This window comes from Nipponia nippon, unplaced genomic scaffold (genome assembly GCF_047370975.1).
Source record: "Nipponia nippon isolate SJK-2023a ecotype South Korea unplaced genomic scaffold, ASM4737097v1 scaffold_33, whole genome shotgun sequence".
Classification (NCBI taxonomy): domain Eukaryota; kingdom Metazoa; phylum Chordata; class Aves; order Pelecaniformes; family Threskiornithidae; genus Nipponia; species Nipponia nippon.
Window position 1 is genome coordinate 5,262,568 of NW_028262351.1, and position 27,742 is coordinate 5,290,309.

The following is a 27,742-nucleotide window of genomic DNA, read 5'->3' on the forward strand; positions in this document are numbered from 1 at the left end:
GCTGTTTTATAGTCAGTGCAACAATGATGCTGGCCCATAAATTGTTAAAGTCTCTAGATATGTAGGTAATGAGAGTAACTACATAAAACACAGACTATGGACAAATTTAGAAAAAAGATGGAGATAGAAATTTTATTTTTGTTCACAACCTGTAAAATTCAAAGAGACAACAAAATTGGTCCATTGCTAGTTATATCTACTTTCTGTCTATAAATGTAAAACTCTTGTCAGAAAAAGGCCTCAATTTTTATATATATATATATATATATATATATAAAATGAACACTCTTCTGCTTAGTTTGTGTAATTGACAAGTATTTTTTGTCAGAGCATATATTTCTTTATGTAATATATTAATATGAATTAGCTCTTTCCACATGTAAGATCTTGGTGGGAATAAGTACATGTAATTTAACTTCAGGTATTCAAGAAGAAGCAAAATAACTTGATGCTTGATTTCCACATTCACTCTGTCTTTGCTTGGATTTTACAGTGAAATGAGTAATGTGTTGTCTTGTAAGAAAACAATCTTTGTTGTACACAGTGTTCTGTGATTAAAAAGCTTTCCCTTTCATCTTTATATAATACATGTAAATTTATATTCTGTATAATATTTTCCAATTCATTTAATTGCCTCTATATTGTGTCCACATGTATTGATAATAAAATAGGAAGAATGTTATTTGAACTGATTTTGATTTCTTACATTAGAATGCTTCTCAAATAATTTATGTCCTATGGGGATAAAATCATGCAAGTACAAGCTGCATCTTCTGTCCCCTACAGAAGAGGTTTATGCATTTAACTCTTTCTGTTCATTGCTTTTTCTCTGCTATAAGAGCAAAGATAAACCTTATATTTTGCTCTTCTATGCTGAAGTATGCTTGAATAACTCTTGAGAAAAGTATTGACCAGTTTATTACTATGATTATATTTCTTACAGTGTATTAATTTTTAAATTAGTTTTAATTTACTAATTTTTTTAGTGCAGTCTTCAAGAGGACATGTTAAAAGTATGTTGTCACTATTGCTGTTTGGACAATTTTAAACAAATGTTTTGGAGAACACTCCTGGAGAGAATACTTTCTATTTTTCCTTTTCTACCAGCTGCGAACCAACTTTTTCAATTTTTTCATTTTTTTAAAATGTGAATCATGATTCAGTGTTAAATAAAACCAGTTGAGATTAAGTACTTCTGGTATCCCATTGTCTTAGATAACAACAAAAATATTTTATGCAGCTGTATAAATTCCTTGTGGAAATTTAGGAAAGTCAAACTTTACCAGGAAAAGGTTGTCAGGTTTTGCAGCAACACTGATGAATACACTTTTTGAAGAAGAAAAAAATACATAAGTTTGACTAATACAACAGTTGTTGAATAAAAGTCAGTAGTTGAGATGAAAGAATATGGTATCTCTGCAGTGATTCAGCTTTGCTAGTCATGTTAATTCAGTTAAAAAGCATGACTATAATATTATATTACTGTTAAAATTATATAATGCTTTGTGGTCTAGAAGAGTTCTAGTATATGTTGTGGTAGTTGGCAAAGTAAAAAAAAAAAAAAGTATCTGAAAATATCCTTTTTTTTTAATCTGTGTTGGATTGACCTTGGCTGGCTGCCAGACCCCCCACCCACCTGCTCTCTCACTCCCCTTCCTAAACAGGATAGGGGGAGGAAATAACATGGGAAAAAAAAGCTCATGGGTTGAGATACTGTCACAGGCAAAACAGACTCGACTTGGGGAAAATTAATTTATTGCCATTTAAAAATAGAGTAGGCTGCTGAGAAACAAAGACAAACTAAACCAGCTTTGCCCCTACCCCTTTTTTTCTCAGACTCAACTTCATTCCTTTATTCCCTACTCCTTTACCTCCCCCTGCAGCACATGGGGAGCTGTGATCAGTTCATAATAGTTCCTCTCTGCTGCTCCTTCTTCCTCACACTTTTCCCCTGCTCTAGTGTGGGCCTTTCCCACAGGCTACAGCTTCCTTCAGGGCATATCCACCTGCTCTGGCTGGGGTCCTCCACTAGCTGCAGGGGAATCTCTGCTCTGGCACCTGGAGCGCCTCCTCCCCCTCCTTTTTTGCTGACCTTGGTCTCTGCAGGATTGTTTCTCACAGTTTGTTGTGTGTGGTTTCCCACCCCCCACTCCTCTCTCGCACACTACTGCACCAGTTTTTTACCCTTTCTTAAATATGTTTTCACAGAGGTGCCACCAGCATTGCCGATTGGTCCAGTTTTGGGCAGTGGTGGGTCTGTTGCAGAGCTGTCTGTAACTGGCTCTGTCCAGCACCAGAGCAGTCCCTGGTGTCCTCTCACAGAGGCCACCCCTGCAGCCCCCTGCTACCAAACCCTTGCCATGTAAACCCAATACATTATCACAAAGTAGCATTTTAACTTCAAACTCAAAGAGGAAAGGAAGATAGATTTTAATATAACATACAGGTGTGGAGTTTTATTTGTGGCAGCTATTTTAAAGTAAATCTTACTTTGTGCAATTTTGAAGCTGATTTGCATTTTGCAGTTTCTTCATTTGATAAGGTAAATTCAACATGAACTGGTTAATTGTCTAGTTCATTTCTTCTTTAGAATACTTGAGATTAAAAAAAAAAAATCCATATTTAAATTTTATAAAGACAACAGGTTTGGTCACCTGTAGTCTTAAATACACATTCTAAAAACTCCTACTTCAGTATTTATTTAACTGGTCATTGTATTAATGTTTTCAGTGGTGTTTTCAATTTTTAATATTAAAGGTTCATGTTAGTCCATAAATATGTCAAAATATGCGAGTTGTGTCTTTCTGGTCCTAATGCTTTGGGGAACCAGTGATGTAACTTATGTATTTAGCTTTTTAAAAAATTGCATCTAAAAGAGTATTGTCTTGTACAGGATAAATAGATGGAGAAGATCAACAAAAAAAGATGCAAAAATGGCAAAAACGTTACCTAAATACACACTGAAATGAAAGCAATGTTTAAACTTTTGTTTTAGGGAAATCATGAACTGCTTGTTTGTATTTTTATAGTTATTTGGTTTTTAGAGTTCTTTTTTTAGCAGATCATTGCCCTCATAAAGGTTTTAGTTTTAATAATTTTCTGTGGGATGTGGGGTTTCCTTGTTTTGTTTTTTTTGTTTGTTTTTTTGGTGTTGTGTGTGGGTTTTTTTTTTTTTTTTACTTTGATGTCCAAGAATGGTTTATTTTTGGTGTGGATAATGTTTGTGGGGTTTTTTTATTCTGCTAATTAGATGGTAGAGTAATAAACCTTGTGGTGCTTTGTTATCTTGGATTGGAATGGATTTTGACTAAATACAAAAACAAATGCGAAGATGCGACTGTGAATATGTTTGTGCAACGTTAAGCAAAGATAAGATAATGTGGTTAGAAAAGAAATTATTTTAAGCCAGTAGAATATAATCTCCTAGATTTATTGTAGTGTTGTATATGCTTCCTGTGGTTGATTAATTAGTAATTGAATTAGCAGTATTAAAAGTAAAAAGTGTGCTAAAGATGATGTCATGGTGCCTTTCATCTTGTTTCTGTCATGCTGGGTTTGTGAGAATGAGAAACCTTATTTCTTATTAGAACAGTGTGTGATTTTTTTTTTATCATAAGTTGTAATTTTATTTTCTGTGCAAATATAACTTCCTATAATATCTTTTTATGAGTATTTAAGGAGATGAGCATACAAATCATAACAGGAATAACAGACTGACTAGCAATTTAGCAACTTAACCAAGCTACTCTAACTGTTCTGTTATTTCATTAAAAAGAGAAAATATATTTTTTGGACATAAGATCTTTGTTAGCCTTGTATGAAAGTAGGACTTAATGGTCTATTTGCTTTAAGAGAACAGTGAATGCTGATCCTTTATACCAGGTTTTCCAGTGGCTGAATCGCATCATTTTTTAGAATTTTATCCTTGTAGGTACATAAGGTTTCAGGTACTATTGGTACCCTTTATTCTTCTTGCCCAAACTTTTAAGTTTACTTTAACATGACTGCAGAGAAGAGTCTCTCTTTCAAAACATGTGACTCCTTTTATCCAATATCTCTGATTTAGATTGGAAATAAATTAAATTAATTTCACAGTCGTGTCTGTTTTGCCTGTGACGGTAATTGTTGAGTGATCTCCCTGTCCTTATCTTGACCCACGAGCCTTTTGTTGTATTTTTCTCCCCCTGTCCAGTTGAGGAGGGGGAGTGATGATAGAGCAGCTTGGTGGGCACCTGGTGTCCAGCTAAAGTCAACCCACCACAGTGAGAAACAAAGATAAAACCTAAAACACCTTACCCCCACCCCAGCCTTTTTCCCAGGCTCAGCTTCATTCCCAAGTCCTCTGTTCTCCCCTCCAATGGTGCAGGGGGGGATGGGGAATGGGGGTTGTGGTCATTTCATAACAGTTCTCTGCTGCTCCTTCCTCCTCACACTTGTCCCTTGCTCCAGCATGGGTTTTCCCCATGTGCTGCAGTCTTTCAGGATAAACCTGTTTCAGTGTGGGCCCTTCATGGTCTGCAGTTCTTGTCAGAAGAACCTCCTCTAGTGTGGTTCCTTCTCATGGGCTGCAGTTTCCTTCAGGGAATATCTACCTGTTCTGGCATGGGGTCCTCCATGGGCTTCAGTGTGGATATATGCTCTGATGTGGTCCTTTCCACAGGCTGCAGGGGCAATCTCTGCTCCAGTGCCTGGAGCACCTCTTCCCCCTCCTTCTTCACCAACTCTGGTGTTCTCAGGATTGTTTCTCACTCCCCCCCCCCCCCCCCACTTCTCACACTCACACACTGCCTGTGCAGCATTTTACCCTTTGTTAAATAGGTTTTCACAGAGGTGCCACTAGCTTCACTTCACTTCCCCCAGCCTGTATTGATACTGGGGGTTGCCCTGACCTAGGTGCAGGACCTTGCACTTGGCCTTGTTGAACCTCATGAGGTTCACACAGGCCCATTTCTCTAGCTTTTCCAGGTCCCTCTGGATGGCATCCCGTCCCTCAGGCGTGTCAACTGCACCACTCAGCTTGGTGTCATCTGCAAACTTGTTGAGGGTGCACTCGATCCTGCTATGTCATTGATGAAGATATTGAGCAGCACTGGCCCCGGTACAGCCCCCTGAGGGACACCACTCATCACTGATCTCCATCTGGACATTGAGCCATTGACCACTACCCTCTGGATGTGACCATCCAGCCAGTTTACTATCCACCAAACAGTCTGCCCATCAAATCCATATCCTTCCAATTTAGAGAGAAGGATGTTGTGGGGGACTGTGTCAAAGGCCTTACAGAATTCCAGATAGATGACATGCGTAGCTCTTCCCTCATCCACTGATGCAGTCACTCCATCATAGAAGGCCACTAGGTTGGTCAGGCAGGACTTGCCCTTGGTGAAGCCATGCCAGCTGTCCTGAATCACCTCCCTGTTCTCCATGTGCCTTAGCATAGCTTCTAGGAGGATCTGTTCCGTGATCTTCCCAGGCACAGAGGTGAGGCTGCCAGGTCGGTAGTTCCCAGGGTCCTCCTTTTTACCCTTTTTAAAAATGTACCTTCTGTACAAGTTGTAAGAACTAATAACGTTGATAGTAAGGCATGCTAGTTTCCTAAAAGAGCAAAACAGTGTTGTGGAGATTTTCATAATTCCCTAAAATTCATTAGATTTAAGGTCTGAACAGATGATATACAATTTTAGGTGTAGAGTCTGTGTGTGACAACTATGGAGTATCTCTCATTACTCTTTTCTTGACTACTGCTTCTAAAAATATTTTGTTTTCTATAATATGAAAAAATCATATTTTAAATTATAATAAGAGCTTTTTGTCTTGTGGCCAGTCTTTTCAATTTCTTGTTGCTATTGATGTATCTGCTATCATGATATGGAAAAGGCGTTCAGTATAACTTCCATTTAATTTTCGATCTCAGTTTAGGCCACTGAGCATTAGGACCTGGGGGCTTACAGGCTCCTTTTAATCTAGTATTCATTACTTACTATGAATCTTTTTATGCATTAGAAGTATTTTCCTTTAGCTGTATAATTTGATCATATGTAGTTTTGATAGTATGCAGGGATATTCTTAGCTTTGAAGCTTTGGCTGCATGAAGGAGTCCTAAATCTTTGCCTCATAGGCGTTGTGGTAGTAGTAGTAAGCAGAATAATATGATTCTACGAAGGAACCCTAAATCTTTTCCTCGTAGGCATGATAGTAATAGTAAGAAAAATATGACTCTCTGCTGGCTTACAGTGATGATAAGGCCTCGCAGGAAGAAAAAAAAAAAACCAAAACAAACCCACAACAAAAAACAAACCTGGAGTGTTCCTTCTGATATCTTTGAGGTTCAAAAAATGCACTATTCAAGACTCTTTAGTAACTTCTAGTTATTTATACAAATTTTATATTTTTAAGACTGACTTTAGGAACACAGATTAAAGAAATTTGACTGTACTTTGTGCTTCCATTTCTCCATCTGTAAATTAGAGATAAGTGATATTCCCTTTGAGAAGAACTTTTAAATAAGCCAATAAATGGTATTATCAGAGAAGATGAATTATTCAGTATAGACTTTACGTTGTGACAGTGTTTGGGGAAATACTGTAGAATATGTTTGGAAATTAAAGTTATGATACTTGATTACTGCTCACATTAAATATAGTTTATAACATCAGTGTCACAGTAGCTGTTGCATAAATGTGTACTTGAGGGCAGGATAAGATGTATTTATCTTGGTTTATTATTGTAAGGATTTCTTAATTCTGCTTAATTTCTTATAGGAGGTGCTGAAACAGCTACAAGGAAGTATTGAAGATGAGGCAATGGCATCTTCTGAACAAATTGACTTAATGGAACGACTTAAAGGTAAATTTAGAATTATGCTTTAAGTAGGTTCATTTGTTTCTTAGTTGTTGTTGCTTTAGGATAAAATTTTCCAACTCAGCTGCATCTTCTTTCCAGTGCTAACTTTGGAAGTTAGGCATAATCTCAGTGTCTGCTATTTTTTGCCAATTATTTTAAGACACATTTTCAAAAAAGAATGTGTTCTTATGTTGCTTTTGTGCTTTTGCTACTGTTACCCTAAGGCTTCATATGAATTGCGTTTGCTATATCTTGCACTTTATTTACTTCTTCATGAAAAAACTGTTTTTAATTGTTTAAATTAGTAGTGGATTAGTTCCACCAATTTTCTGAACTCATTTATGTGCCCTGCCCTTTCCCTGTCACATTACTAGAACTGTATCTGTCATGCTGAAAATTGATGCCCCCTTCCCTAGAGCATGTGGTGGAACGTGTAATGTGTTTCCATCAAAAAAGTCATAGATTTGTTCATGAAGTATGAAATTAAGATAGAAATGATCTTTTTGATTTGTGCTGCTCAATTTCAGTTCTGAAAATGTTTGCTCTTTATTACTCAGAACTGAACTTGGAAAGTAGTAACTTCTCTGGAGTGAAGTTAAGGCCAAAGATGTCCATGCGTTCATATGGGAGCTGGGAAGGGTCTGTGTCAAGCCCTTCAGGAGAGTGCAGTCCTGTTCCCATAGGATCATTTCCAAGAAGAGGATTTATGAATGGAAGCAGAGAAAGTACTGGTTATTTAGAAGAGCTAGAAAGAGAGAGGTAAACTTCTTCATTTATTCATTCACTATGCATTGACTTCTAATTTTAACATGAAAATTTACTCACGTATCTAATATTTAGTTATCGTGCATATGATTTTGGTCAGTGGTATACTTATCTGTCGGTTGACATGGGGCAAGCGGTGGACGTCGTCTACCTGGACTTCTCCAAGGCTTTCGATACAGTTCCCCATGGCTGCCTCCTGGAGAAATTGATGCGTTATGGCCTAGACAAGTGGTCTGTGCGGTGGGTGAGGAATTGGCTGGTGGACCGCACCCAAAGGGTGGTGGTAAATAGCTCTTTTTCAAACTGGCAACCCGTCACAAGTGGGGTCCTCCAGGGATCGATATTGGGCCCAACACTATTCAATATCTTCATAAGCGATCTGGATAACGGGATCAAGTGTAGCCTGATGAAGTTTGCAGATGACACCAAACTGAGTGGGGAAGTAGACACTCTGGAAGGGAGCACCACCCTGCAGGAAGATCTGGATAGGCTGGAAGAGTGGGCTAACAAGAACCTTATGAAGTTTAACAAGGACAAGTGTAAGGTCTTGCACCTGGGAAAACATAATCCAGGAGTGCAGCTCAGACTGGGATCCACCTGGCTGGAGAGCAGCTCTGTGGAAAGGGACCTGGGGGTCCTGGAGGACAGGAAGCTCAATATGAGTGAACAGTGTGCTGCTGCAGCCAAGAAGGCCAATAGGATGCTGGGCTGCATCAAAAAGGGCATCACCAGCAGAGATAAAGAAGTCATTAGCCCACTCTACTTGGCGCTTGTCAGGCCACACCTGGAACACTGTGTACAGTTCTAGTCCCCGTTATACAAAAAAGACGTGGACAGGCTGGAGGGGGTCCAGAGAAGGGCCACCAAGATGATCAAGGGTCTGGGAAGCCTGCCATATGAGGATAGGCTGAGAGAGCTGGGCTTGTTCAGCCTCAAGAAAAGGAGGCTTAGAGGTGATCTCATCGCCATGTACCAGTACTTAAAGGGGAGCTACAAAGAAGATGGAGACTCCCTTTTTACAAGGAGTCATATGGTGAGGACAAGGGGTAATGGGTACAAGTTACTCCCAGGGAGATTCCGATTGGACATGAGAGGAAAATTTTTCACAATGAGAACAGTCAATCATTGGAATAATCTCCCCAGGGAAGTGGTAGGCTCCGCTACGCTGAACATGTTTAAGACTCAGCTGGACGGGGTGCTGGGGCATCTCGTCTAGGCTGTGCTCTTGCCTAGAAAGGTTGGACCAGATGATCCTTGAGGTCCCTTCCAACCTGGTATTCTATGATTATCCTACCAGGGAAGGAAACCAGGAATATATATTAGATTTAAATACACAAAACCCATCAGAAATCCGAAAACACATAGTATAGCTTCTGCATATATGTATTTCATTGTTACTGTTTGTTTGCTGAAGGCTATTTTATTTTGATCAGCAGATTTTCAGCACCTTAAATATTTTTTGGAGTTGGGGGGCTGAGCATCCCAAACACCTCCATATCGCCTAACCACTACTGAAAAGTGCTGAAACTGTAGCAGTGTGATGGTGCAGTCTTTCTCTTGTTTGCAAACGGTTATAGCTACTATAGGTGGTTCATTGGTTACTTAATATTAGGAGTCGTTTACCTAGTGATTTTTTTTTCTTAACAAAAATGACTGCTAAACAAAGGCATCTTGAAGATGTCATCCCCATATGATGTTTTGCTTGTTGGCAAAACCATAGACATTTTTATTTTTTTTTCTTGGAAGGTAATATGAAGAACATAAATCTAGGGCGTTGTAAAGTTGTCCCATAATATCAATCAATTGTGAAGGAAACGCAGAGAGACATGCAGCTGTTTCCATTGAAGGCTTCTTTATATCCTAAAATGAATCTGATTGAAATCCCAGATGTTTTCAGAGGCCTCTCTGCAAGATGGGTTTCTAAAGATTTGGATATTGAAAGTTACTAGATGGATGGGATGTGTGGTGGGTTGAACTTGACTGGCTGCCAGGTGCCCACCCAGCTGCTCTCTCACTCCCCCTCCTCAACAGGACAGGGGGAGAAAATAGGATGAGAAAGCTCATGGGTGAAGATAAGGACAGGGAGATCACTCGCCCATTATCGTCATGGGCAAACCAGACTCGGCTTAGGGAAAATCAATTTATTTTACTGCTAATTAATAACAGAGTAGGATAGCAACAAATAAAAACAAAACTAAAACCACCTTCCCCCCCACCCCTCCCTTCTTCCCAGGCTCAACTTCACTCCCAACTTCTCTATCTCTTCCCCCCCACTTTGAGTGGCTCAGGGGGATGGGGAATGGGAGTTGTGGTCAGTTCATAACACTTTCTCTGCCACTCCTTCCTCACGCTGTTCCCCTCCTCCAGCAGGGGTCCCTCCCACAGGACACAGTCCTTCATGAACTGCTGCAACGTGGGTCCTTTCCATGGGCTGCAGTTCTTCACAAACTGCTCCAGCATGAGTCCTTTTTCAAGGGATACAGTCCTTCAGGAATGGACTGCTCCAGCGTGAGTCCCACACAGGGTCACAGGTCCTGCCAGAAAACCTGCTCCTGTGTGGATTTCTTTCCACGGGCTGCAGTTCCTGCCAGGAGCCTGCTCCAGTGTGGGCTCTCCATGGGCTGCAGCTTCCTTCAGGGCATATTTACCTGCTGTGGTGTGGAGTCCTCCACGGGCTGCAGGTGGATATCTGCTCCAGCACCTGGAGCACCTCCTCCTTCTTCTTCACTGACCTTGGTGTTTGCAGGGTTGTTTCTCTCACATATTCTCACTCCTCTTTCACATAGCTGCTGTGCAGCGTTTTTTTCCCCTTCTTAAACATGTTATCGCAGGGGCGCTACCAGTGTTGCTGATTGGCTCAGCTTTGGCCAGCGGTGGGTCTGTCTTGGAGCTGGCTGGAACGATAATACAAAAGCTTGGTGGGTAGCACTTTAGAAACTCCTGCTCAAAAGGACCTTTCCTGGTGTTTTTTGCAATCAAGAGCTGAAAGGAGTACACTTTTCCTCTAAGATACTATGTCTAGGTCCCTTTCAGTCCTATCAATAAAATTGAAGCAATTTCCCATGAGTCTGTTCTGATCCTCATCTAGTAGACACTCAATTTTTTCATTTTCCTAGTCAGGATCACTAATCATGTTTGCTTCCTCTCATAAAATCTAGGTTCATGAAGGGTTGTATGAGAATATTTTTCCCTTAATTTAGGAATCTCTTCCCACTTGCTCATTACAGTCTTTAAGAATCTAATGTGTCTGCCATTTGAACTAATGGCTATCTTCCCTTCCAGTTTTCCATTTAAATGATCTTTCTTCGTAGTGCCTAGAGTATTAGCAAGATTAATGGAATAGAGTTCTCCATGTATGGTATTTCATAGGGACAGGGCACCTTGGTTCTTATTCAGAGTAAGAACCTTGCAGTAGTCTTTGTCCATCTTAACAAAACAGTGTACTTGTTTGTATTCTTTCCAGTGCTGTATTCTACCACATGATAGTAAAATCTTTAAGTGTACTTGGGTCTTTCAGTTAAGCTTCAAATGAACTCCAGGTCACTCACAACAAGGAGTGTTAATTTATAGAAACTGGAGTTCTTCAGTGTGGTTAGTACATCTGTTCTATGATCTGTGATCGTTTCCCACTATTGTGGATTCTAAGGTGACAGTTTTTTGGATGTTTTTCTCAATGATAATGACAGCTTAAGCAGTGAACTGATCTTTGTTTAAAATAACCCTGGGAAAAAAAGGGAGAGGGATATTTTAATTTGAGATGAGTTTACTGATCTGGTTATGAAATACTACACAAGCAGTGTTACTGTCACAATTGAGGGGGTGAAGATTTGTGCTGCTGAGAAAATGATCTGCAGAGACATGGTCAGATAACATCTGGCTTCATTATTAGTGAAATGATTAATAATCAAAACTGCCCTATTCATTATGCTGTTTGAGGGGAAACGTAAGAACACTTAGGGCATCAGCGTGGACCCTGAATAGCCAAAAGAATCAATTTGAGGGTGGGGGACACAGGACAGTGCATCTGGAATTACTAATTTCTGAAAGGAAAAGTAACCACTTACTTTCCTATGCTCTGTGTTTAAATTTGTTTGGCATCTTTAGTAAGTTTCTGTGTTTCTAAACATATATTTAACAAACATTTATTTTCTAGTAGATTGTGTTGTTTGTATTAAAACAGACTTTCAAAAAACTCATGGAATTTGTAAATCTCAATATTAAAACAATTTGGAAAGAAAACTAACATTTTTCAGAGACCTGAAATGGGAACAGTTCCACCCAGGAATCTAATACATTGGCACAATACATGCTGCTTGTGGGCAAGAGTGTTTGGACAAGGACCAAGTAATTTATTAACTGTGTGTGAATTTGGCAAATTCACTAGATGTTTAGTTTGGCCAAAATGATCTTCTGAAGGGGGGGGGGGGGGGAAATGGATTCAGTTACCAGAATAAATGATGAAATTGTCTGCATATTTCTCTTTTGCTCATCTCCCCTCTAGTTCCAAAGTGTTTAAGGAGGGGGAGGGGAAGAGGGTATATGTGTTTAGGTTACCAGTTTAGAATAGAATTCCTATTAAATGTACCCTGCTTTCTCTCTGGCTAGTTCCAGATGTATTTCGTTTTACTGAGTTACTGTAGCACATACCTAAAAAATTTTAATAGTATTTTCTGTAGAAACAGCAACATATCCTAAAAATTTGCTGTCTAAATTAATTTTTTTTTTTATGCAGACATTTCTGTTTCATTTTCCTATTTTATGTATTGCTTGGTTGAAAGAGAATTGTACTTGTTTTGCCTCTGGTGTTGAGTAAAAGCTACTGTTTGAAATAGCTTTGAGAGTAATTTTCAGGAATTGTTACCTTTTCAAAGTTTTGTCATTTTATGGCCTACCAATGGAAGTGAAATTATTAATTATAATTGTAATCATGTAATGTAAGTAGAGTAGCATATATTTTGTTACCCTTCTTACTGGGAATAACATTAACATATTTATCCAAAAAAGATTTGCAAAAGAAGAAACCACTTTTCTGTGATTCTGCATTCATTCAGCTTTACTTATTGTTGGGAGCTTCAAAAAAACCTCACAAAACCCCACAAAAACCAAACCACCACCCACACACACATTAGACAAGTCTTTCGAAATACTCATCCTGTAGAAAAGCAGTTCAAATTGAAAACCTTTTTCCCTCATAAAAGCATTATAATGTAAAAAAAAAAACTTACTTCATTTGCCTTGATGAATTCTCACTGAACTTGACAGTGTATGGCAGAGAACAGAATATTCTGATATTGTGAAAGTACTGATATAAACAATCTTGGGGTGTAAAAAGATGGAATAATTTCCATCAAAATTTTTCTTTGATCAGTAATAGCTCTTCCACCTTAAACTCTCTCCTAACATCAAAATCATGATCAGCAATGATCAGCAACAGATGAGAATAATCTGATTCATACCATTAGAAAAAGCATTTACAAATAAAAATACTTTTTATAAGGATTGAATTAATTATACTTTTGCAAATTTAATTTTATAAACTGGACAGACCCAGTCCATGGACACACATGGAGGGGGGGGGGGGGGAAAGGAAGCTGTTAGGAAAATCTCATTCCCTAACTATTGTATCAATTAGTCTTTACAGTATGAAATTGTATGAACTTTCTTAAGATATATAGTTTACATTATATACTGCATAGTCGTGGTTAAGTCATCATGACTAAAGGACTCATTAGGGGCTGTCATCATCCTCCTTGCACCCTGAAAAATAAATGATACCCCCGAACTACCGAGATAATGCCAGCATCCCAGCCCCTCTAACACCTCTGTGAAACCCTCCCATTATCTGGTATCATAGATAAGTAAACGTAGCAAGACTGACTCCAGGGACATCAAGAAAAAAGCAGGTGGATGATGATGCCATAGAATTATAGTTGCTTTGCAGAACAGTAGTATGTGCGTGTTAAGTAGTAATTGGTCAAATCAGGTTGTATCTGAACACTTGAAAGGTATAAGAACTCTGTGTAAAACTGCATTTGGTGTGCCCCAATTTGAATGGGACACCTCAGGCACATGAATAAAAGAATTACTCTTGTAATTCTATACTTTGCGTCCTAGCTTCTCTCCTTAGTCAGCACAGGCCAGTTGCAAAATTTTCATGATAGTTTTGGCGACCCAGATGAGACATAGCCAACTCACCTGATCCAACGTGTCACTACTGCCCAGACCCCAACAGTCTGCACTGTTGGCTTGTGGGTGATTTCACCTTGAGATACTCAGGCACGGGGGTAGTGAACCATGGATCTTATTTGGCAGTAAGGAGGTGATTTTATTTTTCTAATAATGGGAGGCGGACAAAATATAGTGAAGAAGTCACTGGTAGATTAATTGTTGCAACACTGGAAATTTATTGATGGGATAGCTGGGTCATCAAAAGCCCGAGCCCTGTGTCAGGAAATTTGGCCAGAAGTGACCACTTCTGATGATGCGTACCAAACGTGGCCACAGTCCCATTCTTTTAATGATACTAAGCTGAGCTATTTATGCCAGCAGTTGGAGGATTGGGTCCCCTTACAAATGGACTATTGGTTTATCAGGTATCAAAAAAAAAAAAAAAATTCCCCTCCTGTTGTGGATGAGTGGAATGCACCTCACTCAAAAGAGAGAAGCGGCAATATGTTTTATTGAGGTAAGATAATTTGACAGGGTTCAATAAATTCGATGGAATTTAACAAAGTTTAACAGTGGTTTACCAAGGTTCAATAAGTTTGATGGCAAGGTTCATCTTATTAATTACTGCATGGAAGAAACATACAAAGGAAAATTGAGTTAGAATCGAGTTAGAATGATTCACAGAGAGACTGGAGACACAAAGGGTAAGGAAGACCCTCCTGTTGAGTCACGAGGTTCAGAGTGGACCTCCTTGCTTTCTAAACTCCTTATGGAGCCTAGGTGTGGCTAGGTCCAATCTTAGTCTCAGACTTAGTCAACGGTTTGTGTCTAATGGAATTATCTATATAAAGTTTATAATAATGAATATAGAGTAGCTACATGGATTAGTAATGTTTCATTAGTATTAATTCAGCATGCTATCAGTCACTTACCGAGGGTCTGTCACACGTAAGGGATCTCTCTGCCTCAGGTAAGGAAGGATCTCTTAGTCTCAGGTAAGGAATCTCAAACCTTGAGAGGCGTCCCTGCTCAAGGGGAGAGTCACCTGGCATGCAGTCCAGCTGCAATTCAGGGAGAGCTCAATTTGGGCCCATCCTGATGGTAATATTTATAGGGTGAAGTAGTTGGCTGCTAGTCAACAGTATAGACAAGATAGATGTCTTCATTATAGCTCTGGTATCTTGTACTGTACTTTGGTTATCTTGCATTTTTGGGCTTCGAAACCACCTTTCGAAATATTTTTCCGAGGCACCTTCACTCCCTTGTACGTGAGCCAGGAGCTTTCCAGCTCACAGGTTCACCACAAGGCATGAGTACCTTCACTCCCTTTTACGTGAGCCAGGACCGTTCCAGCTCGCAAGTTCACCCCAAGGACATGAGGCCTGTTGCTCCTTAGTCAGCCTGAATTAAAGTATGGCTAGGGGTCAAGTGTATCCATCACACCTCCGGAGCAGAGAATAAGTAAGGATCTCTGAAAGAACATGAAAAATAAGAGCTCTTTACATTCCGGAATTTATAGATATCAGAGAGAATAGAATACAACAGAATACTTCACTTGGAAGGGACCTACAATGATCGTCTAGTCCAACTGCCTGACCAATTCAGGGCTGACCAAAAGTTAAAGCATGTTACTAAGGGCATTGTCCAAATGCCTCTTAAACACTGACAGGCTTGGGGCATCGACCACCTCTCTAGGAAGCCTGTTCCAGTGTTTGACCACCCTCTCGGTAAACAAATGCTTTATAATATCCAGTCTGAACCTCCCCTGGCACAGCTTTGAACCGTTCCCACGCATGCTATCAATCACTGGATCTCAGGGAGAAGAGATCAGCACCTCCCTCTCCACTTGCCCTCCTCAGGAAGCTGTAGAGAGCAATGAGGTCTCCCCTCAGCCTCCTTTTCTCCAAACTAGACAAACCCAGAGTCCTTAGCTGCTCCTCATAGGACATGCCTTCCAGCCCTTTCACCAGCTTTGTCGCCCTCCTCTGGATGCATTCAAGGACCTCAACATCCTTCTTAAATTGTGGGGCCCAGAACTTCATGCAATACTCAAGGTGAAGCTGCACCGACACTAAATACAGAGGGATAATCGCCTCTTTTGGCTGGCTGGTTATGCTGTGTTTAATGCACCCCAGGATGCGGTTTGCCCTCTTGGCTGCCAGGGCACACTGCTGACTCCTGTTGAGCCTGCTGTCGACCACCATCCCTAGATCCCTTTCTGCAGGGCTGCTCTCCAGCCACTCCTCTCCCAATGTATACTTGTGTCTGGTGTTACTCCATCCTAGGTGCAGAATCCGGCAATTGGACTTGTTAAGTTTCATGCCACTGATGATTGCCCAACACTCCAGTCTATCTAGATCCCTCTGCAAGGCCTCCTGTCCCTCGAGAGCGTCAACAGCACCTCCCAGTTTGGTATCATCGGCAAACTTGCTAAGGATGCATTCAACTCCTGCCTCCAGATCGTTGATAAATATATTGAACAGAACTGGCCCTAGAATTGAGCCCTGAGGAACACCGCTGGTGACCGGTCGCCAGCCAGATGTAGCCCCATTCACTACAACCCTTTGAGCCCTGCCATTCAGCCAGTTCTTCACCCAGCGCACTGTGAACCCGCTCATCCCACAGTTGGACAACTTGTCCAGAAGGATGCTGTGAGGGACAGTATCAGAAGCCTTACTAAAATCCAGAAACTACATCCATCGCCTTCCCTTTATCCACTGGGCGGGTGCCCTTATTATAGAAGGATATCAAATTAGTTCGACAGGACTTTCCCTTTGTGAACCCATGTTGTCTGTGCCCGATGACTGCATTGTCCTTTAAATGCCTTTCAATAGCACCCAGTATAATCATGTCCATAATTTTTCCAGGTACTGAGGTTAGACTAACAGGTCTGTAGTTTCCTGGGTCTTCCCTCATGCCCTTCTTGTAAATTGGAAGACTCCCAAGACAAATAGATGAAGTAGAAGAATCAATTTTCAATAAATACCAATTATCTGCTGGCTGTGTGATATTGTTAACTCCTTTGGGTCGGTATGCACAAAGTGAACAGCTTCTCACTTCAAATTACTCCAGTAATGAAAGCGGTAAAAAGACTTTTCTGTGAACTTGAAGGTTTCACATTCACACCCTGCTGATGACTCATGTGACAGTAAAGTATGTGCTTGTTTATGCATGTTGTGACTGCAAACATGCATTTAAGGTGAGGTGAACCCTGGTAGTAACTGTAAATAATTTCTTTATAATTATAAATTAATTTGAGTGTTATGTTGACTGCTTTTTGTCATGGTATACTTTTGAGAGCTTTTTCTGGAAATGGAAAACCATCTCTTTCATAAATAGCATGTAGTAAACAAAAAACTTATGTGACTGGGAAGAGAGGTACAGAGAATGTAGGAGAGAGTTCTGTTTATGTTGTCAGGGAATGAAATAGATCCCTGTTTGTTCTCTAGATGCATCAAAACTATTTAATAAATTACCCCCACACACTCCTCAGGCCCCAAACCTGGAACTGTTCTTGGAGGAATAACATATAAATAGCATCAACTGGGCAACACAGTGATTCAGAGCCTTGCTAATGAACAGTTCAGCTTTTCGCCTCTAGATACTTTGAATGCTACTTTCTTCATGGGATTAAAAATTATTGTTATGTAATGACTGTTTGGAAAGTTCTGTCCTGTGTTATATTCATAGAATCATAGAATATCCTGAGTTGGAAGGGACCCACAAGGATCATCGAATCCAACTCCTGTCCCTGCATAGGACAACACCAAAATTCACACCATATGTCTGAGGGTGTTGTCCTAATGCTTCTTAAACGATGTCAGGCTTGGCGCCATGACTGCCTCCCGGGGGAGCCTGTTCCAGTGCTCCACCACCCTCTGGGTGAAGAACCTTTTCCTAATGTCCAACCTAAACCTCCCCTGGCATATCTTCCTGCCGTTCCCTTGGGTTCTATCATTGGTCTTCAGGGAGAAGAGATCAGCGCCTGCCCCTCCTCTTCCCCTTGTGAGGAAGCTGTATACCGTGATGAGGTCTCCCCTCAGTCTCCTCTTCTCCAGGCTGAACAGACCAAGTGACTTCAGCCGCTCCTCGTATGGCTTCCCCTCTAAATCCTTCACCATCTTTGTGGCTCTCCTCTGGACACTCTCTAGTAGCTTTGTATCCTTTTTGTACTGTGGGGCCCAAAACTGCACACAGTACTCATAATGAGGCCTCACCAGTGCAGAGTAGAGCGGGATAATCACCTCCCTCGACCGGCTAGCAATACAGTGCTTGATGCACCCCAGGACACGGTTGGCCCTCTTGGCTGCCAGGGCACACTGTTGGCTCATGTTCAACTTGCCGTCAACCAGAACCCCCAGATCCCTCTCTGCAGGGCTGCTTCTCCAGCCTCTCATTCCCCTGTCTGTATGTACGTCCAGGGTTGCCATGTCCCAGGTGTAAAATCCGGCACTTGCCCTTGTTAAACTTCATATGGTTGGTGATTGCCCAGCTCTCTAATTGCCCTCGAGAGTGTCAACAGCTCCTCCCAATTTTGTGTCATTGGCAAACTTAGATAGCAAACCTTCAAGTCCTGCATCCAAGTCATTTATGAAGATATTGAAGAGCACTGGCCCCAAGATGGATCCCTGCAGAACCCCGCTAGTGACTGGTCGCCAGCCCGATGTAACCCCATTTAATATATCCCTCATGGTCCTCTGACTCAGGGGACCAGGCAGCCCAACGTCTATCGATATTATTAAAGACTGAGGCAAAAAAAGCATTGAATGCCTCTGCTTTTTCTTCATTCCTATTAGTCAGATCTTCAATGAGTATTGGTCCAATGTTTTCTTTAGACCTTCTCTTGCTATTAACATACTTTAAAAAGCCCTTCTTGTTATCTGAAACAACACTGGCCAGTTTCAACATGACGTGTTTTCCCCATCAGGACAGGTGGATCCCATCAGGCCCCAGCATACCTTCTGCCTTGAAGACTCTTCCATGGTTATAAAACCCAAAGTTCTGGTGGAGGCACCAGTCCTGGAGCCAGGTATTGATATCTTAGGCTCATCTCTTTTTTTCCAAGGTCTCTCTCTATTACTGAGAGGATCAAGGAAAACACTATTTGTGCTCCTGAATTTTTTAGCATTCTTCCCAGGGCCCTGAAATGTCTTTTGATTGACCTTAGGCTTTTTGTTGCGACATCATTAGTACCCACATGAAAGAGCAGGAGTGGAGAATAGTCTGAAGGTTGTACTAAGCTCTTCAGTTGTCTGGTGACATCCCTAATTCGGGCCCCAGGAAGGCAGCAAACTTCCCTGAAAAGAGGGTCTGGCGTGCAAATAGGTGCTTCCATTCTGCACAGGAGGGAGTTGCCAATGACCATAACTCGCTGTTTTTTCTTCTCGGTGCTGGTCTTAATGCAGGTCTTGTTGCAACGTGTTCATTTATCTGACCGTGGCAAGACTAGGTTCCTTCTCTGTCTCATTATGCGCTTCATCTACCATACCCAGGGCCTCATACCTATTCTGTAAGGGTATCTTAGAGGGTAAGGAGGGGTTTCTCTTACAGGTCCATGCAGTAACCTTCTTCCACCCCTCTCCATCCCTTGTAACACTGCCTTCCTCCTGGCACCAAACAGATCCTGGACCTGCCTCTGTAGTGGCCGAGCTGAGTTGGCTTGTGTGTACCAGAGATGGCAGAGCACAGCTACATTGGTCAGTCTCCTTCTCAGACTCTTCAGTACTCCTCAGTCTGTCTACCCCCTCCTGCAGCTCAGCCACTAGGCAGAGCAGTTCATCTACCTGGTCACACATCCCAAAGGCTTGCTTGTTGTCACTCTCCATCTCCAGAAATATCCTTGCACACACCCCACATCCAGAAACCTGGGTGGTCACATGACTTGACAGGAGCTCTGTCTGTGTGGCTGTACTGGTTCTACCAGGTGCTAGAAGCTCAGGAGAAGCAGAGGATGCAGCTTTTTGTCATGTAGTCACCATGCTTCCACATACCTGCCCACTGGGAAATATATATGCTCATCCATTGCAATCAGCTGGGCTGATTGTTTTAGCCTGTTTAATCTCCGGTGCTGCTGGGTCCAGGCTCCGCCCCTTGCTGGCTCATCCAGTCAGTGGGTCTGGACTCAGTTGCTTGGGGAATGCCCCCTGTTCAGTCATAGTCTCTTCTTGTACTCCTGTGTCCTTCGCTGCTGCTTGCTGCCACTGCTGCCGGTGCTCCTTGCACTGCTCTGGAGTCCATTGCAATCTGAGAAGTTTCTCCTTCAGGTCAGAAATTGAATAAAATCTTTGGCTGAATGGGAAAATCAGGGATGTCCCACATTTAGCTCTACCTGCCTATCCTACTGCTCTTTTTTTTCTGCTTTTACTCTGGTTTCTGCTCCAGCTATTGCTACTGCTTCTGGTTTGTAAGTACCTTTCTGACAAAAATTATAGGGCCAGGACTGGAACCTAGCCAGTTTTCTGTGGGAACAGTCCACATGCCATTTGTACCTGCTGATTTGGTTTTGGGGCAAGAGCAAGTATCCAGACTGCGGGATGATCTGTAGAAGGTGATGCAAAGCATGTGGCATCTTTTGCATTTGTAACCCTACATGGGCTGACATGCAGCAACTATTTGAGACTGTTTTTACTCCTGATGAAAAAAATTAAAATCTGGGAAACAAATCACAGATGGCCTGGGGAAGCATAGGGCAGAACCCCATGGCCAGCCAGTGACCCAGGTCGATCCCCCAAAGTTATCAGCCGATAGAGATATGCTGCAGAGTGAGAGGGGAATTGTTAAAATCCTTAGAACTGGCAGGAAGGAAGACTGTAAATTGGGCTAAGGTCTGAGAATGCCAGCAAGGAAATGCTGAACATCCTTCTGAATATTATACCCAATTGGTTAAACAAGTGAGAATGTTTGGAGGGGTCAACCCTGAGAAGGAAGAAAATCAATCTTTAATGATATCTTTCTTTGTATATCAGTCAGCCCCAGATATTAAGAAATATTTTTCTAAACATATACCTGGATGGCAGGGTAAAGGATTGGATTAAATAGTCAACATTGCTATGTTCATGTTTAATGGAAGAGATGAAAGACAGCTGAAGAAAAAAGAAAAGAACAGAACACGAACAGAAAGCTAGTCTATTAGCAGCAATATTGAATAGCAATCCTAGACTATGGGGATGGGGATATGAAGGTTTTCAAGGCAGAAGCAGAGGAGGAAATTTTAGGAGCAATGGGCCTCAAGGAACAGGGGACTGTTGCAATTATTGTGGATAACAAGGTCATTGGAAACGGGAATGCCCGGTACAACCAAAAAACCTCTCAATCCTATAGTGCAATCTTTCCCTGCTCTGCGCAACTGGGGCAGCTAGATTTCACCCAGGATTGACAACAGGGACCTATTGTCCAGTCACTACAGGAGCCTCTGAATACAAAGTATTTTCCCCTTCTTCTTATGAGAATGTGGTCTTAAACCTTTTAATTAATGAACACAATTACCCCTAATACATACAGGGCAACTTTTTCTACCTTAAATCGGTATACATATTCATCCGGACTCTCAATACCTTTTTGCATTTACTTGGGGAAAGATACAGCTAACAGAGACAAGGCTCCCTCAGGGCAGTCCTCCACTATTTTTCTAAAATTTTAGTAAAAGATTTGCAGGATGATGTGTTTAAAAAATGGATCTGTTTTTGATACAATATGTTGATGATTTATTAGTAGCTAAGGAATCTTGTATAGCTGGCACCCATACCTTACTGTTTGCCTTAGCTGAGAAGGGCCGTTAGGCTCCTCTGCATAAGTTACAATTTTTTTAAATGAGAAGTGTAAAATATCTGGGTTACATTCTCCAGCAAGAGAAGTGAGGTTTATCTGAGAACCATATTAAAGCCATTCAAAATATTCCCTGACCAGTTACTAAAAAGAAATGCGAGCCTTTTTAGGAACTGTAGGATTCTGCTGACCCTGGATAGCTGCTTTTGAGGAAATGGCAAAATCACTGATACAGATTACTGCTCAAGATGCTGGAGAACCCATTCGCTGGACAACAGACAAGGTAAAGACATTTGAGCTTTTGAAGCAAGCTGCACCTGCTCTGGGATTGCCAGACTACGGTAAGCTATTTGCCTTGTTTGTATATGAATGGAAAGGAATAGCCTCGGGGATGTTAACTCAAAGCCTTGGGAGATGACAATGTCCAACTGCACATTATTCAGCTCAGCCAGATCTGGTAGCTCAAGGATCCATTGCCCACACCTATGCAACAGCTGCCGCAGCACTCTTAGTTGAACGGAGTAAAAATCTAGTGCTTGGACACCCTCTAATGGTACAAGTACCACACGAAGTTGAAATGCTGCTGTTACAGCATGTTACGCAGGCAATGTCACCACAATGAATCACTATGAGCTGATTCTCTTAACAACGGAAAACATAACAATTAAGCAGTGTAATACACTGAACCCTGCTACTCTATTCCTGTTAGCTGGGGAAGGAACTCCACATCACGATTATGTAATAACAACCCATAAAGCCAAAAAGACTCAAGAAGATTTAACAGATGTGCCGTTTCTAAATCCTGATCTGGAACTATTTGTAGATGGGTCCTCATATTATCTGAACGGCAACTGTGTTACAGGTTATTCAATAACTACTGTGAATGAAGTAGTAGAGGCTTCACCACTCGGTCCGAAGCTGAGTGCACAAGCAGCAGAATTAATTGCATTAACAAAGGCCTGTCAGCTGGCCAAAGAAAAGACTGTAAATATTTATACTGATTCTTGATATGTATTTGGAATATGCCACACTACTGGGCAATTATGGAAGCTGTGTGGGTTTATGACTTCTAGTGGAAGTAAAATATCAAATGCTCCTCAAATTATGGAACTGTTAAAAGCTATACAATTGCCAGAGAAACTTGCTGTCATTCATCAGCCAGATTGTACCGGTGGAAGAACAAAAGAAAAGATAAGAAATAGTCTAACAGATATTGCTGCTGAAGCCGCAGCACGACTGCCGTACGAACCACTGGGCTTACAAACAGTCCAATGATCTGACCTGGTGTTGCCCGCTCCTGAAAAGATATGTTTGACTGTTCCTGCTGAAGAAATTGACTCTTGGAAAAGGTACGAAGTGACCAAAGACTCCCAGGGAATGTGGAAAGCAAGTATGGAAAACCTTCCTATTTTACCTAGGCAATACCTGATTCCCATAGCAAAAATGCATCACCATCTAGGGCATTTTGGGACTGCTGCACTAGCCTAGACAGTGCTCAAGAATTGGTTTGTGACAGGAATTTATGCTGCAGCCTAATAGGTAACCATGTCTTGCATGCACTACCTGTAGCCTTAATGAATATTTAACAAAGACCTCAACAAACAACAAAACTGTCTCCCTATGAAATACTACTTGAAAGACTGATACAATTCCCTGGAACTGATGTACCTGCTCATGTAATTTTATTAGCAGGAAATGAAAACATGACCCAGTATATTTTACAGGTTCATAAATTATTAAAATACAATCGGGCCCGTGCACAGCTAATGCAACCGGTACCTCTAGAAGGGGCTCTGCACCCCTTCAATCTAGGGAATTATGTTTGGATGAAAGTACACAAAAGAAAAGATAACATCTCCTTGGTGGAAGGGACCATTTTTGGTATTGCTAACCTTTTCAGCAGTAAAGGTGGAAGAAAAATCAACTTGAATCCATCACTCCCACCTAAAAGCTGCAGCTGGTCTGGAAGTGGAAGCAGGAAACCCTCCTGCCACTAAGGGAACATCCACCGCTGCAGAGACGGATTCACCCGCAGCTGGGAACTTACGCAGAGCCAGCGGATTGGCTGTGACACCACTGATCTTGCATAAGAATTCGACAACAGGAAAGGGGGAAAGTAATCTGATACTCATGAATTGCATGTGGACTGAACCATGCCCTTACTTAGAATTAGAGTGTAACCAAGGGATAATTATTTTTGCTATTTGTGTCTGTTTTTAGTGATTTGGAAGCCTACATTTTAATATGATAGCCTTTCTTATAAGCCTGTGGTAGAATATTGATTATATGTATTCATTCCTTAATTTGGCCATAGCAACAGTCCAAACTATAGCAGTAGCGGCAAATAAGCCTGACTGTTGGATATGCATTAAAAGCCTATCCTCTACCGGAAATCAACTCTCCTGGGTTTCTGCCCCATTGAATTCTCAGTGGTACAAGGATGGGCATATACATTATGAATTTTCACTAAAGAAAGGAAGGATACCGCCCTTCTGCCAAGAAGAGCTTGTCACTAGTTTGAAAGGAGACCCCTGGGTATGCTTGGAGAGCAAACCTATTGACAAGCATACTCACTTTGTAGGGGCTGGGAATTGGAAATATATCTTTAAAATTAATAGAATTAAGGGAAATGGACAATTCTGATCTTGGGACCACATAGATAAAAAGGGGATTCTTATGGCTGGAATATTCTATAGATCTGTTCCTATGCCTAAAGGCAATCGGTATTCCTCCACAGATTCTTCTAAAACCTTACTATATACTACATCCACTGAGTGTGGAAGGGAGATTTTCCAGAAGTCCTTACATAAAACCTATTATAATAAGACATCACGCTGTAGATTTGTTCCTGGATGGAGTTTATCAGGCCCTGCAGACTTCGAGACAATGTGGATATTTGCAGATAGATTAACTTGGTATTCTGTAGGAAGCCATAATCAAACTGAAGATAATTATAACCTGAAAGGAGGTTGTAGCGAGGTGGTGGTTGGTCTCTTCTGCCAAGTAACAAGTGATAGGACAAGAGGAAATGGCCTCAAGTTGCGCCAGGAGAGGTTTAGATTGGATATTAGGAAAAATTTCTTTGCCGAAAGGGTTGTCAAGCTTTGGAACAGGCTGCCTAGGGAAGTGGTTGAGTCCCCGTCCCTGGAGATATTTAAAAGATGGGTAGATGTGGTGCTTAGGGACATGGTTTAGTGGTGGACTTGGCAGTGCTAGGTTAACGGTTGGACGTGATGATCTTAAGGGTCTTTACCAACCTAAACAATTCTATGATTCTATAAAATTTTGGTTTCCACTACAGGCCTATAGGATCCTGATTGTTCTGAGTCCTTTAATACAGGTCCAAGCTTTACTGGTTTACCTAAACAACCAAACCCGGCACACACTAACCCTTTTGCAGGAAATAGTTTACATGACTCAGATTTATTTGAAGATTGTACTACCCTATTTACACAATTACCAGGGCAATATTGGGTATGTGGAGAAAGGGCATTTGAGTATTTACCCTCAACCTGAGCTGAAAAGAGTATTCTGAGTGCATTAATACCATCTGCACAGGTTAGAACCAGTATCATCTCTTCTGCCTCTGTAGCTCATAACTACTAATATATATGAGAAAAAGTGTTACAACCCTCTGATAGAATGTGGCGCTACGTTCTACCTGTTAGGGATCATTGAACTAGAAAGAGCTATTGTAAACGTATCAGCAAGTAGAAAAAGCTCTTAATGTAACTGCAGATAGTATAGTAGCCTTACAGAAAGAGATTAAATTATTATCTCAAAGGATAATACAGAATTGATTAGCCTTGGACTACCTATTAGCAGCACACGACAGAGTATGGGCATTATTGAATAATAGTAGTTATAACTACTCAGGTCTGCAATATGCTTATGATACCCATTTAGAATGTGTTAGGCAGCTGTAAATGTATCCTGTATATAACATATGATGGAAAAATACTCTTTGAAAGTGTTTTTAATAATCATGGTTTTGTGTGCTTTAACATTGTTTTGTCATGGATGACAGAGTGAGGAAGCACTACAAAGGCAGAAAAGAGAACTGAATTTAGTAACGGGATTCTGAGGTGTATACACTTCTGCAGTATCCAAGCCTTTTCTTAAATAGCAGTTGTAGTTTGCTGCATTGTATAAAGCATATTGTCATAAAGAAGCAGGATGCAAGTTAGCACGTGACTAATAACTGCTTAGATTTCACAAAACGCCTCTCAGCTATAGATTTCAAACTGGTTTTATAAAGAACTATAGGTATTCTTTCTTTTACAGATGTGGATCTGATACACAAGAAGTTAAAGTGACTTGTTTAGCACAGCATAGTTGGATAGTTTGATTAGCTAGGGCCAGGGAACAGAACCCACCTTCTCAACTTCTTGTTAGTGCCGTCTTCATCAAATCTCATTTCTTATTTCACCTTTTATATAGGTATCTATGCTTATTGCTGTACTTGTATTTGATAATGAAGACTTACTAGTGAGACATTTCTGGCTTTTGTTTTTGATAGATCTCTGTTGCTTGCGGAGCTTGAGAAGGAAGAGAAAGAAAAGGACTGGTATTATGCTCAGCTTCAGGACCTTACTAAAAGGATTGATAATATCCCCCTTACTGAAAATGTAAGTAACTACAGTATGCTCATTTATGTATCTGGTGCTATGATATCTGTTCAGATGCTGTGTGTATTTTATGAATTTAGGGACATTCTCTACTATTGTTTTCATTTAAAGCATTTTTTTGTTCATTGTGCAAAGTTAATTCAGACTAAATAATATATTTTTCCTTTGCAATTCCCTGTTTTTCAGATGTTATTTTACCTGTTAAAATTCGTACCCATCAGTATGAATGTCAGTGCTAGAGAGGAGCACTGAAAAGTTATGACAAATAAGTTATATGTCAGTAGGTTTCTTCTTTAACTGTGTCCCCCAAAGGCCTTTTTTTCTATCAGTTCTGTTATTTTATGGATTCTTTTAATTTTGAGAGCAATATTAGCCTAAGAGACTATTTACACAGGAGCTCTTAATTCAGAACAGTGAGTAAAGTGATGCTATAGCCTATGCAGATATTAATGCCCCTACAAACTTTTACCTTGGCATCTCCAGACTATAGTCAAGTCACTGTTTTCTGGGATAATGAAGATCTCTGATATCCCAGATAATACAGGTTTTCCTGCTGTCAGACCTCAGCAGCTTGGATATATTTGCAGTGCATTCTTTAGTACATACAGTTATGGGAAGACTTGGTTGCCCATCTTTACAGAGCCATATCTGTTCAGGAATCAGTTTAGCTGTATTTATGCGGTACTGTCAGAACTAGTCAGCTTCCTGGAAGTAGAAATAGAATATGGAAACACTTTAGTGACTGTGGTGAAACAGCTGGACTTCAGCAAATCTGTCATAGCCAAGTTAATCGGAAAACCAGGGACAAGGGGAGAAAGAAGGAAAAAGGAACTTAAGGAAATGCAATCCATTTCCCAAAGGCATTGTCAGCTGTATCTGTGTCACTCTAAATGTGTCATAGGTTTTAAGATGAAGTTTCCTCAACTTCATAGGTAATCAATTAACTTAGCTCTTCGTATTATTAGAATGTTTTACTTTATACTAAATCTCTTTTGTGGCAGTTTATGTCCATCACTACTTATTCCATCCACAGTGGAAGGATAGATCCCATTCTTTTTTAGCAGTGTTTTACATATTTGTGGACTGTTATAGCTCTTGTTGGCTTTCTGAATTGACCTTGGTGAAGTCTTCTGGGAGACCTGTTGTTGGTGTTGACTTGTTTATCTGCAAACTGAATAATTGTCAAAAAACAGCGAAGAGTTGACTTCCAGCAATAATGAAAAAATACATCAGCCATAATTGAATTTTCTAATAATAAATAAAACTTTTAAATTTTATCATAGTTTCCTCAAAGTTTCACATTTCTGCCTCTCAGTTCAGCTCATGTTTTTGTCTCATGCTTTGAAATGCACAACCTTCTCATTTCTGTGCATCTACCAGAATACAGTTGGGCACTAGGGTTGTGCTTCAAGCTTTACCTTTCTTTTCATATGTCTGTAGCTGAAGGCTTCCTTCTGACCACCTTTTAAGACCCTTTTCCAGAACAAAAAGGGTAATGAATTCTGCCTTCATAAGATCTCTGCATATTATTGGTGGAACAGAGTGACTAATGTATACTGGCTTTGATTTTTCCT

At 40.8% G+C, this 27,742-nt stretch overlaps 1 protein-coding gene and 1 pseudogene across 19 annotated transcripts in view; one reads left to right on the top strand and one right to left on the bottom strand.

Moving 5' to 3' along the window:
- Positions 1–27,742, top strand: part of LOC104015306 (adenomatous polyposis coli protein-like) — a 177,676-nt gene that overhangs the window by 83,857 nt on the left and 66,077 nt on the right. For 17 of the 19 annotated variants that reach the window (XM_087770708.1, XM_087770706.1, XM_087770722.1 and 14 more), the window contains 3 exons: positions 6,762–6,846; positions 7,401–7,602; positions 26,060–26,168. In XM_087770708.1, the coding sequence (XP_087626834.1) occupies positions 6,762–6,846; positions 7,401–7,602; positions 26,060–26,168 (396 nt within the window). Of the gene's footprint in view, positions 1–6,761; positions 6,847–7,400; positions 7,603–21,456; positions 22,890–26,059; positions 26,169–27,742 lie in introns of those variants that run through there. The other 2 variants (XM_087770724.1, XM_087770725.1) reach the window with 1 other exon arrangement.
- On the bottom strand, positions 18,700–19,754 carry LOC148054212 (uncharacterized; annotated as a pseudogene).